The sequence below is a fragment of the Pezoporus occidentalis genome, unplaced genomic scaffold (genome assembly GCF_034315485.1).
Source record: "Pezoporus occidentalis ecotype Australia unplaced genomic scaffold, CSIRO_AGI_Poc_V1 ctg2, whole genome shotgun sequence".
NCBI lineage: Eukaryota > Metazoa > Chordata > Aves > Psittaciformes > Psittacidae > Pezoporus > Pezoporus occidentalis.
This window is the reverse complement of record NW_026913855.1, coordinates 8,752,110-8,765,211: the sequence shown is the minus strand read 5'-3', so window position 1 is coordinate 8,765,211 and position 13,102 is coordinate 8,752,110. Positions and strand designations below refer to the sequence as shown.

The following is a 13,102-nucleotide window of genomic DNA, read 5'->3' as shown; positions in this document are numbered from 1 at the left end:
GGAAATGTAGAAGTGTTTGCACCTCCCTTTTCTACATCCTATGCGTGTACTAACGTACATGTTCCCTCATTTCTTCCTTTAAACAAGTTTGATTAGCAATTCTCCAGGTTTACTCTGCTCTTATCTGTGTGGCTTCTATTAAAACTGCATTGATGCATTTCCTTTGCAATCGTTATATGTCTTTTCTGCTACATTTATGATTAGTTAGGAATGGCGCCTGCCCACTAGTATGACACACACAGAATAAACCAATTATCAGCATGCAGTCGTGTGTAAAAAGCATTATTATAAAGTGTACAAGTCCATATTTTGAACCAGAATTACAATTTTGTGCTTATATTCACTTCAAATCTGACTGGTAAGTATGCCATACAAGGGTTCAGGAGGCATGATACACATGCCTCCTTTTTCAAGCATTTTGTTTTTAACTGTGTGCAGGTTTTGTGCCTGGAATATCCATCTTATTTTCTTGCTTTATAAATGTATTAGATGCTATTATGTTCAGTTATGTGTTTAAGAAATGTTTCTGCTATGTATTTGAAACTGCTGTTGTCTATTTTTTAGCTAAATGAGTAAGAGAAGTAAAAAACCTGAACATCAGTTAGTGGTACTACAATCTATAAAGATTGGCCAAAAATACAGGAAAATTAAGAAAGGGTACCCAAACTGTGTAGACACTCTTTGTGGTATATTCCAGCTGCTGCAAGATGCTGTTTAGCAAGAGAGAGAGAAGTTTCAAAGGGGAACAAACTGGCTGAAAAAGAGGTGCTCTTGATTTTGCTGCGCCAAATGGAAATAGCAAGAGGAAATAAGTGAATATCTGTAACCAGAATGGTAGAAACAAAGTTTCACAGCATCACAACACCTGATCTGTTGACCTAAAGGGATTGACTTCTGACAAAAAGTTATAAAAAGTCTTTTGATAAAATTAGCACACCGATGAACTAATTATTTTGGCCTTTTTCAAAACCATCTTTTGTCCCCATCTTGCAGAGCATGGATGTGAGGTCTTTCTGTCTGTTTGATGACACTCCCTGACACTCCCATAACTGTACCTTGTAAACAGTCCACTCCGAGTGGACCATTTTGGTGTTTATTGAAGATCAATTCTTTTCCAGTTACATGCAGTAAAAAGGAGCACAGTTTAAAATCTGTGCTATACTAAGTCCAGTTACAGATTTTTACTCTGCAGGAAGTCCCATTCAGCTATGTCCTACAGGACTACTGGAAAGTGTGCTCTTTGGCATCATCTTCCAAGCAAAGCTGAAACTGGGAGAAGCTTGGTGACAAAACCAGCCTGTTTGACCCTTTGCACTTCTCAGCAGCTGGCAGACACCATTCTGTAGTTCCTCAGGGACCCTTCAGAGGTATTGCTTTGCAGGGCCTTGTGTAAGTGAAGGGATGTACAGAAATTAGCATGGAATGACCTTTCAATCAGTTTGGCATGGAACTCTTCTCACCTCTTTGAGCAACTTTTGCTCTTACATGAAGTGTCTCTTCAAACTGGTTATACCCAGTTTAGGAGTTCCCCATTATTACTTATTGTTGAACACCCACAGCAGAGAGATAGGATTAACGTGATATAAGGCTAAGAATTGACATGCTTACCACCCTGGTGAGTCTTTGCTGTCCAGACATTACTCAAGTGGAAGAGGGCTGGTCTTTGCTGCTCCCTAGAAGAGGCTAAGTTGCTAGTTGTTACCTTTCAGTTTTTAATTTTTTTTTTAAATTGAGATTTTTTACCTCCTTATGCAAGTGTTTCATTTCCTGAAGCCTTGCTATGCTGCTATTCTATCCTGACAATAACTTCGGTCTGTGTGTTTTTACTTTTCTATTTTACATGGCCTTCACTCGTGTGCTTTTCCATACTTAAACAACAAACTTCTTAGTAAATCTGAGTCAATAACACAAAACTGGGCTGCATCAAGTTAGGTCCTTGGTGACAGACAGCTGAACCCTGACCTGAGGGTTGCAGACAAGGGAGGGCACTGATTGCAGAAGCAGCACTTTGTACAGGGAAGAAGATACAGGTATATTTTGTTGGGTGGAAATGTATTTCAAATAGAATACCTTTAGTGGAGGTGAAGTGAGTTGTAATTATAGGTGGAATTTTGCTGAGAGCAAATTTTTTTCACAGAAACTCCCTCCTGTATTCACATCTTGCCTTAGATAATGTTATCTGATGTGTGGTTAGAGTCCCACAATGGCTACAAAACTTTTTGCTATTCCTTATGGCCACAGGAAAGCACAACTGCTGCCCTCAGCATTGCCTGTTCACTGTTCTACATGGATGAAAGGGGTGTTTGGAAGGTGCTCTTCTAGGCTACAGGCTCTAGTCAGACTTTTTATTAATAATGTGTTGTGACAGATATGTTTAGTAAATGCCTAGAATAACATGTTGAGTAACAGTGTTTTGGGGGCTGTTTGAAGCCTAGTGGAAGTAAGACACTACTGTATTAAAGTGCCTCAGATTTGTCAATTGGGATGATGTGGTGGTTGACTTGGAATGGCAAGAGTGGAAACATGCTCTAGCCATGCTCCTTACAGGATGCTTTAAGAGAACCAGGTAAGTCAGTGTCCTTAATAACACAAACACAACTCTGGGTTAATTTATTGTATTAAATGCAGGTCATGGTAAACTTATGAAGTAAAGCATCAATCAAAATCTCACTGGTGTTTCGATCAATACTATGACTATCTTTGCTGAGATGCACTCATAAGTTACTAATCATATACTGGTCAAAAATACAGGTACCAAGGAAACCATGCAGATATTAGCCAGGAAACAGGTATAATTAGGTGAAATTAAAAAGAGGGAGGAGGTTTTAATTCTGATGTTTTAGATTGCATATCAATAAGAAGTATCAAAAAAGCGTGTTGCTCATAGTTTTTTCAGCATTTTTCTGGTTGGAACTCTCAGCAACCTTAAACTACAAAGTTGAGAAAACTGAGGAAAAATGCAAGCAGATTAGAAGTCAGCAATTAAATGTTAAGGGCTGGACTATTTGCCTTCACTGCCTTGTTTTTTTCATGAAGCTTCAGGGGCAGGAGAGGAGGAATGTAATTTTTCTATATATGTGTTGTAAGACAGGAGAAGGTAAGGGGTATTTTGAGATTATTCTGGGTTTGTATTATTTTTATTTTTTTTTTTAACTTCCAACAATCTGGTTTTCCTCTCTGGGAGATTGAAGAGTGCAAACTGCATTTCCTTTGAAGTCATATTTGGCATAAGGCTGGGTGAAAGCCTGTGTGCAGAGAGCTTTTATGGCTCCACCTTACTCTCAAATAACAAAGCCAGAAGAGCAGGTTTAATGCAAGGGAGCAAAACTCTGCACTTTGTTATCTGTGGAGGGCTGTCTGATTAGAACAATTAGGAGCAGTAGAGGGGTGGTCTTTGAGGCACAGGGTGGTTTCTGGGTGCTGCCTTACTTCGGAAGGAAGAAAAAGGACATACACTTTCAGCACATATGGCTACATGGCTTAAGGTTGAGCTTTTAACACTGCAGTTCATATTTTTCCATTGAACAGTGAACATAGGGCACTGTCTAGGAGCAAGTAATAACTCATTCTAGGGGAGAGCAGAATCTGCCAAAGAAAAGGATGCTCTTGGATTTGTTGTGTCTGATGAAGAAGTGGAAAGGGTGGTCAGCCTTAAATTTCAGAGCATGGCTAACTGGTAGACTTGTTACTGTTACAGTTACAGTAGCAGCAGCTGCCTCAGTGCCTTTCTCATCAACTGCAACAAAAGACTTGTGAATAATTTTGGAGATGAGCACATCACCCTTCTCAGCCATTCCACTGAAATCAGCATTGCTGCTGAAGGCGCTGCGCATTCCCATGCTGCCCAGATTATCACCAAGGTCATATCTCTCCTCCAGTGTGAACTTAGGTAGGTATAGATCCACAAGAGTTTCAGTCATCTTCTTGGAATCAGTCCATTCGGACAGCTTCTCATATGTGAGTTCTCTCTCCAGCTATCATTTAAGAAAGAGAAGGAATTTGATGTTTACAAGGAAAAAAACAATTTCTTAACAATGAATTAGTCAATTTCATGACAATTTCATGAATGAAACAATCTTTAAATGGCAAATCTAGCACTTAGCTGAAAGCACAAAATATAGATTGGTTTCTCTGATGATCAGAGGCAAGGTGTGCAACAAATACCTGAGACTTAATGCTGTAAAGTTTTGAGAACCATTTCTCCAAAATTCCTTGCAAAAGAAAAGACAGGGCACTCAACAGCTGCCATCCCCTAAGTCAGTTCTTTCATAGAATCAACTAGGTTGCAAAAGACCTTTAAGATCATCAAGTCCAACATTTACCACACGACTGCCAAGTTCACCACTAAACCATGTCACTGTCTTTAAATTCAGTGCTGATGTGAAGGAAATTGCTAAGATATTGCCAGCGGTGTAGCAAATGGTTTGGTCCAGTTCCATAGAAACAAGTGTTAATATTGGACCTGTTTCCTTGGCAATTTTAAAGCAGACTGATTCCAGCAAAATCTTTCACTGCCGTTCTCTGTCCTCAGCCTTATGTTACCAGGGTTCAGCTCAGATCAAAAGAAGGAGAGCAATGGCAGGTATTCTTGAAATAACAGAGGCCAAGAATTTTACTGTCTTGCAATTGTAATAACTACAGTGGCAGATCTCATTATTATAGCAAATCAGTCACATCAAAATCCTAGTTTTTCAGGCAGCAAACGAATGTGTGTGTGGCAAACAGAACGAGAACAAGATGGGTAGTAAACTTCCAGATCATGGAGAAGAGGTGTCTGTTATCTCAGGAGGAAGCTGTGAATACTTGTACAGTACTGTCACTTCTGAATGGGCAATGAAAGGAGATTTAACCCTTACAGGTCATGTGGGATTGGGTGTCAGTCATGGGACTGTAAAGAGCTAAGCATCTGCTTATGCACAGTGTTAACTGTTTTCAGTTATTATCAAACTAAGGGCACTCACTGTGGAGGACCTTCTTGGCATTAGATAAGTATTAAATTTATTCAGCTATTGAGGAGATCAAAGAGCATTTCCTCAGAGGGCAAAGTACAGCTTCCAGCCTGTCTTCTTTTTATTTGATGGCTGAGTGGTGATACAAAATGGATGTAGCATACTTTTTTACCTGTTCAAGACCTGTAGTGGCATCTTTGATGTCATCAGGAAGGAGGATGAACATACTGAGTTCATGTTTCACGTATGGCAACTCAATCATTTTGAAATTCAGTGTTTCCATGATGAGAACTGGAAATGTATTTCTTACGCACATCATCTTCACAGGCTTGGTCTTGTTCTGTGAAGTATTTATTTATAAGTAAGAAATCATTTCTTGAAAGGAAGGATGATGGTGACTCAGTGCAGTAGAGGGAGAGGACATTTTTGTAAGCAGCTTTTACAACAGTGATTTGCTATTCATTTCCAAAGTCTTTCTTGACTAGACAATGTTTCTTATCTTGTCATTTGTCCTAGAATATTTTGCTGAGTTCTGATTTTTCTTTTCTTCCCAAAACATGCACAGCAGCCCACATAAGAGAGTTAGAAATGTCTGCGGGGATTATGGAGATGGAGCAGCTATGGGATATAGTCTTACAACACTGCAACAGGGAAACAGCTATGGTTTAAGAGGATGAGTTTTGTGCACTTCTTCTGTGGCCCCCCTCTCTGGCAATAAAAAGAGCAGTTTGCTCTTTATGTCACAGCCCTTAGCAGGAGGTGACACTATTGTCTCAGCAAAGGGGCTCATAGAGAGGGATATTCCTGGAAAGCAGTCACCTTTGCAGGAGTATGTAACCTCTCTTAACATCTGCAGCCCTTAATTCAAGGTAGCAGCCATTGTATACATGCTAATCAGAAAGCAGAAGCTATACACTTGGTGGAAATTGCAGAGAGCTCTTGTCTTCTGATGGGAATTCATTGACACCTCTTCAAGATACATCCACTCACATTTCTTCTAGTCTTGCCCAACCATGCAGCCATTCAGGGTACCCTGAGGCAGCTGTATTGGGGCAGGTGTGCTTGTGCCTAGCTAGGCTGCTCAGCACAGAGGCCCAGGAACTGCACTCGCCTATGACATGGCATTTAGTTCCTCCCCATGAAGCGTGGAGTCTCAAAATCATGATTTTACAACCTAGCCCTTTTAGCACTGTTTTAAAAAAATGTCTTCAGTGACTCTAGCACTTCTGGAAATGGTAGCTGTTACCTGGACCTCATTAACATCTACCTGAGCAGCATCTTAATGTTCCAGTGAGCTGAGCACTGCCACATTTTGCTGTAACCAGCTTTTTACAGAAAGCCTAGTTACTACAGGGATACCTAAAAGATTTATGAAATGGATTTCAGCAGTAGCTGTTGTCACCAGGATGTTTACAGTAAGAAGGTTACTGGAGGAGTTTACCTTGCTCAGTCGGAAGGGTTGCAAAACTGTATTCCCTTCCGGAAATTTCACTTCCCATTCTGCCTTGAAGTAAACAGCATTTACTAGGATCAGCTTCGTGGAGGTTGCCACATCTCGTGGATTCAGCAAATTCTTGATTTTGCCTTTTGAAATCAGAGGAGTTGGTTTTATTCTAGTGTAACACAGTGAGGACGTGTTTACTGACTTTTCTCTCAATTCAGCTCCTTAGTGAAAAAGTCCATGCCTCAGTGCTGTACTCCTTAAAATACTCCCCTGACATCAATCAATTAGCTTGTTTAAGTTTCTAAAGCTGTTTGCTGCTTGATTCTCCTGGCTAGCTGACAGAGATTGACTCCTTCCCCAGGAAACATCACAGCTTCATGGCAAGCAGCTAGAAGCAGGAGGCCATATACTGTCTCACCAGCTTGTTACACCAGGTAAAAGAAGGCCAGCACCTCTGGCTGGTGCAGAGTGGTATAGCTGGGTAGGCATTCCCACCTGCCTTGGAGCACACTGGCAAGCAGAGGTGTTTCTCTTCTCTGCCTTCTCTGCCTGTGATGCATGGGTGCAGCATCAGGGCAGCAGTTGTGCTTGAGGACCAGCTGATGAAAAGCACTGCAGAGCTGATGGGAGTCTCCCCAGGGAGCTCACTGAGGTCTGGATTGGGTATCTGAAGCTGCTTAAGTGTGCTGCTCTTTCTCTGTCCTCCCACTGCGTCTCTGCTCACTGTCCACATTGCAAGGCATGACCTGGCTGCTGCAGTAGCATGTGGAGAGGCAAGGGCACCTGCCCAAAGCAAATGGCAGGCTGACTTAATAAGAGAGGAAAAACGTTGGGTTGAGTTCAGCTTACCCTCAGTTTGTTTTTCAACCCAAGTGTTAATTTCCTTTCTGGATTGTTCCAGTGCTGTCTTAAAGCTAACCTTGTGTGGCTCTGCTTTGTAGTAGTTCTTACTGAGCTGTATGTATACCTGAAAAATAAAACACACACACATGTAAAAAGAAGTCAGTTCTATACTATACTGGATTTTTCAGTCCCAAAGGGAATTTTTTAGCTCTTGGACTTCTTGATAGATTCTGGGCCTAGAGTACTGCAGGCTTTTATTTGTTACTCTCTGTTAGACTACAGATTAACAGTTAAGAAATAACCAAAGGACAGAATATTCTCTTCTTTTGTTCCCACTTTCATTTGGAAAAAGGAGGAAGACTGTGCACATCCCATGGATGTGCTTATTTTAATGCCTCTTTTATAATTGTATATGTTGGGGGTTCCAGTAATAAAGACATGTTGCACGAAAAGGCGTCCCTACCCTATAGCCAAAGGGCAGTGAATCCTTAAATACTATGAGCAAACCAACTGGTAATTTTCCAGATAAGTGTGTTACTGGATTCCAGGGATCTTAGTTACAGTATTCAGGGGCAGCTTCAAACCTGATCTATTAATGGCAGGCAATTAAAACAAGAAATATTTTTTACACTTTTTCTTCCTGCTGTCTGAGACTTAACTTACAGGCAATAATGCAAAAGTTTTTTCCACATAAATGCGGTTGGCAGTTTTCAGTGAGTAAGTGCTTCTGGGTTTGTTGATGGCAGTCAGGAGCTCTTTGAAGCCAGAGTGGGTATCTTCAGCTTGCTTGTGCTCAGGATCCTTGGAAAGAGAAACCATATGTTCAGAAATTGCATTTTCTAATGAAGTTTTTAAAGCACACTAAGTGGTGTATGTGGGAGAGCGATTTGCATTTCATTCTCTTCCCTTTTATTTTTCTAAGTTTACCATCACTGCTATTTGCATATTCTTTATGGCTGGACTAACTGATTTGTCATATAGCAAACCTTTCAGACTATCCCAACGACTTGCCTTTCATGCTTCTCAGAATCTGAGTGAAAGGAACTGAACCTGAATCCATTGTGAAGTATGTTGGGGTTTGTAATTTAAAGAGAGTGGCAGTCAAGAAATACAAGACTTCTAAAGCTGTGTTTGGATATTTTGATTCTCAGGTTTCTTTATGTTTGGATTTCAGTTCTGATAGGTACCATTTTTCTTCTCTTTGGTCTCCCCCGAGAAGGTCTGGCCACAGAAGAAGAGCCTTCAGATCTTGCTGCTTGTGTGAAATGAAGAACCTGCAAGCAGAGTTTCCGAAGGTGAGAAACAGGCAGAAGGAACTGGTGTGACTTAAAGCCAAATGGGGGTCAAATGGTTGTCTTCTTTTGCTCCCTATGATAACTCTTTGCACTACCTGGTGCTTAGGTGACTAATCAAAGGGATGGTGAAGCTTTAGTACACATAAATCCCACAGAGTAAGAATGGGTTGCACAGTCCCCCTCCCGCAGCACTGACACAGTGCTTCCGTCTGCATGCTGCAAGGCTGAACTCCCTTCCACAGCTGTTGCTCTCAGCAATAGCAGTGTGTTTGTGCAAACCCAAAATGGTTCTACTCAAGATAATGGTACTAAGGCATCTGAATGGGAACATACTGACTCAGAGGAGAGTCCTGGGCAGTGCTGAACATCCCCTTTGAGCCAGCAATATGCCAGGCAGTAAGAAGGATTGGGTCAGAGAATGTGGAGATAACGAAGCCCTTCTTGTTTTCCTGCTGGATTGTCAGGCAGTTGTTTAAGAAAGTATAAATCAAGATAGAAATGTGCATCCTGGACAGGGGAGAGAGGGAGGGTGCTGGGATCTGCAACCTCTTGCCAGTTAGGTGCTACTGGAACCAGCTCTTTGCTTCTCAAAGGGAATATCCCATCTGTGACAGAATTGTAGAATCACAGGATGAATTAGAAGGTGTAGAATAATTTAGAAGAAGTCAGGTTCACAGAACCTCTGTGCTCAGTGTATGATACCCACAGGACACTTTCTCTTAGTGGAGAAGTGGGGGATCTGCTATGAAATTAGTAAAATTTACCATTCATTCTCTGGTCTGCTTTGGTTCCTTGTCATTGTGGTGGCAATTTTATCTATTTAGCACTGAATTTTGCAAGCCATTGTAGGAGACCGGTGTTATGTGGGATGTATGCTTCATAGAGCAACCTACCTCTGCCATCTCTATTGCTGTATTGCCTTTTGCACCCAGGTACATCAGAGCCAGAGCGGATGATATGCTCCAGGGGGAAAAGAAAATGTTTTTGCCCTTGTTGGCCTCATTCAGCTTGTTGAAAAGATCAACTGTAAACTTGCCAACTGATGTTGAGATCAGTTCCATTGCTGCAACCTGGAAAGAGGCAAGAGGCAGAATTGTACTATTTGAATGTTTAAAATTACATACACAGTGCATATTAGTGAGAAATGTCACATGTGCAACACGATGCCTTGGCACCCACTAAAACTAATAGCCTAGTTGTATGTTTTATCTTCCACACAGATGCTGTTTTCCATCTGTTAGAAGCAGCAATTTCTTTTAGGTTTTTTTGTTATTCAAATAATATTTTCATATGATTTTACATATGTCCTCTTCTACAGAGCTGCCATTTTCTTTGTGTTTCTTTCTGCTTTTGGTTTTCAAAAATGTGCAAACTTGTAAGCTGCTTATTTTTCTTCCTTTTTGTGCTTAACTAATGATTTATCAAAGTAATGTTCCAGGAGAATTTAAATGTGATTTTAGTACATAGGCTTACAGCACACCTGAGTTTCCCACTACTTCCTCTTTGATCTATGTAGAATTGAGAGCTGAAACCAGGAAAGAATTTAGACATAATTCTTAGGCTCATGTGCTTTTCCTGCCCAGCTACCTATTCTGGTGTTTGCTTTTAGATAGAGTTTTACTCATGATGTTTACCTACCATCCCTCCCGTACGTTCCAGCAATTTTATTTTTCCCAGAAACGGGCAGATTCCTTGAGGTTATGAGTATTTCAGACTTTAAAATATCTGCTCAATAGTGCCTGCCTTATGTTTTCCAGTTAAGAGACCAGAAACATTTCATTGTTGTTATTGTTGTTGTTAATATTATTATTGAGATTTATATCTATGGAATGGAGCAACAGAAATTATGGGACAATCTCTGAAGTCTAAAGGTATTTATCAACTGTTTGGTTGCAAATCATTGCAAACTGAAGATTTTAATTAGTAAGACAGTTACTGCCCTAAGAAAACTTCCCTTCTTGTGATGTTATGCCCCAAATTAGCATTTTTCCTTAGCCTCAGAGATCTGTATTCTCTAAGGGATGACATCTAGAAAAATATCAGTGTAGAATAATGCACTATAGCAGTGTTATATTTTAAATAACTTATACAGACATATGAGCCACAGATTGGTTTTTAAAAGTATCAGAAAAGTTACTTAAATTGATTTAAATATTTACCTCTGATCCTGTGAGAGAGAAGACTTATGTCTTGTCCTCAGTCAGGTTCTGTGTTTATGTGTTAAGCAAGGAATGCATTTAGAAATATAGTAGTCCTTGCACCTCCCTTTCCTTCTCCCCTCCATCCAGGTGGTTTCTGCCTACACAAAGTTCCTTTTTACCACATCCCCAAAAGACCTTACGTAACTTTGTCCTCTTTGTTGACCTTGTCACTTTTCATGTTTAGGCATTTCAAAAGGACAATGGATTTACGATCTCAGCTCTGTTGTTACACCATGATGGTCTACTGACAGGACAGCAGAACAGTTCAATTGTTCCAATGGTCTTCTGGTGTTGTGGACATAACTGAAGGTAGCTGGTCTGTTGTTTAAAATAAAAGACTAGTGAAAATGTTGCACAACTAGAATGCTTGGGTTTTATTTCTGAATATAAGCAGGGGCTGTAGGCCTGATTCTCCTCTGCAGCGTTGTGCAGCTGTGACTCCTGGGTTTCAGATGTGGTACGTCAGCATAAAATGTCAAGCTTAATGATTGGTTTAGACACAGAGAGTGCAAATTCAGACTGGAGATCATTAAGAACATAGACAGAGGCAAGGCCATGAAGGACCCTTCAGGTAAGGAATGGACACCCCACTATTTATGTGGTGAAGAAATCTCATTGCAGCTGTGGTTGGGAATCATTTGAGAGAAATGCTACAAAGCACCGAGTTAGTGCACAGTACTTGCAGGTAGTGAAGGAGGGCAAGGACTAAAACAACCCCACTAGGAGGGCTTGAGCAAGGATGGAGTGAAAAAATAAAATGAGGGCAAACATAGCACAGTAGTTGTCACTCTGCGGTCCCAGAAAAGAGACAGGGCGCTGTTTGGTGGTGGAAGGAGAAGGTGGTGGCAACAACTGTAAGACCCTGGATGACAGGGGAAGGGTTGTGGAGGAAGGGAAGGAAACTGTACAGTGTGCTAAGCATTTTGCTGCAAGCCTGATTACAGGAACAGAGTGGGCCAAGTCTTGTAAAAAGTGGCAGAAATCAGTGTTGTGCAAGGCAGTGAAGAAATGACAGAAATTAAACAAATGTTTAATATGATGAGTAAGTCCTCAAGAAGTCAGGATAGGAGAAAGGTCAGCTGAATGGTTAGGTAGTGGGAAAGCCCAAGCCCTGAAGTGAGAGGCTCCAAGTCCCAAAAATGTATGCTGAGGATAAGCAAGCTAGCTCTCTTTGCTAGTCAAGGTGCAAGAATGCCAGGCAGGATGAAAAAGGGAGGTGGCAAGGCAGAATGGCTGTTGACAAGATAGAGAAAATCACACATGTTAATTGAAAGGGACATCCACAGGCCAACTTCCTGCTTGGAGCCTTTCTGGGCAACCTTCTCTGGTGCTGTGCTGCTCACTTGAGGAAAAAGTTGTTCCCTAACGTGCAGCTCACCCTTCAAGTGTTGTGGTCATTGCCACTTAGTAATGATCTAGCACTGCCAAGAGGACATTAACTGGCATCTTTGCAACTAGGCTTAAAATAGTTGAAAGAGAGAAAAAAGTTGACTCATACTTCCACTGTTTTTAATAGCCTATGATTTGGTTTGGGTGCACATTGTCATGGTTATGTTCCTCCTTGGCCTCCCAGCTGTGGCTTTCCTGTCTTTGTTCCTGAAGCACATTAGGAAGTGCTTAAGAGGCTTGGCCATGGTAACGTGAAGCCCTTGCATTAGGTGAAGCATGGCATGGCAGAATAGCATCTGAATGCAAAAGGGGACCTGTATCATGTTTCACAGCTGATACAGAGGTAGTGCTATTGAGGTGGTATGGGGATAGAATTAAGCACTTGCTTCACAGCACTTCTCCTATGCCCTTTCTATTTGGGAAGCAGAGCTAGAAGGAGCCCTGGAAGCAGCTAACCACATGAAGAAAATAAAAAGGACTCAGTGGCAGTCAGCAGTCTGCTCTCTGTCAGGAAAAGGGAGTGTCGTGGTTTAAACCCAGTCAGGCAACTCGTTCACTCACCCCCCCCCCCCTTCTTTCCCTCCCCCTACTCCCGGAGGGACGGAGAGGAGAATCAAAAAGAATGCAACTCCCACGGGTTGAGATAAGAACAGTTTAGTAACTAAGGTGTAACACAAATCACTACTGCTGCCACCAATAATAATAATGATAAAGGAAATAACAAGGGAAGAGAATACATCATCTCACCACCACCTGACCGATCACTCGCCCCCCCAGCCTGACCAAGCTCTGACCAATACCTCCTCCAACCCTGCAGTCTCCCAGCCCTTCCGGCTAACTCCCAGTTACCCCTGGGCATGACGTGCTGTGGTATGGAATACCTCTTTGGTCAGTTTGGGTCAGGTGTCCTGTCTCTGCTTCCTCCCGGCTTCCCCTCCTCCCTGGCAGAGCATGAGGCTCACAAAGTCCTTGGCCAAACCA

At 41.6% G+C, this 13,102-nt stretch overlaps 1 protein-coding gene across 1 annotated transcript; it reads right to left on the bottom strand.

The window, feature by feature from the left end:
• Window positions 1–2,599: 2,599 nt before the first annotated feature.
• Window positions 2,600–10,832, bottom strand: LOC134163158 (heterochromatin-associated protein MENT-like). Its single transcript, XM_062617754.1, has 8 exons — window positions 10,691–10,832; window positions 9,425–9,601; window positions 8,424–8,510; window positions 7,900–8,037; window positions 7,243–7,360; window positions 6,391–6,533; window positions 5,122–5,289; window positions 2,600–3,974 (listed from the first exon to the last, which is right to left on the bottom strand). Exons 2-8 carry the CDS (start codon window positions 9,590–9,592, stop codon window positions 3,564–3,566), a joined length of 1,233 nt encoding a protein of 410 aa, XP_062473738.1. The 5' UTR covers window positions 9,593–9,601; window positions 10,691–10,832; the 3' UTR covers window positions 2,600–3,563.
• Window positions 10,833–13,102: the final 2,270 nt, after the last annotated feature.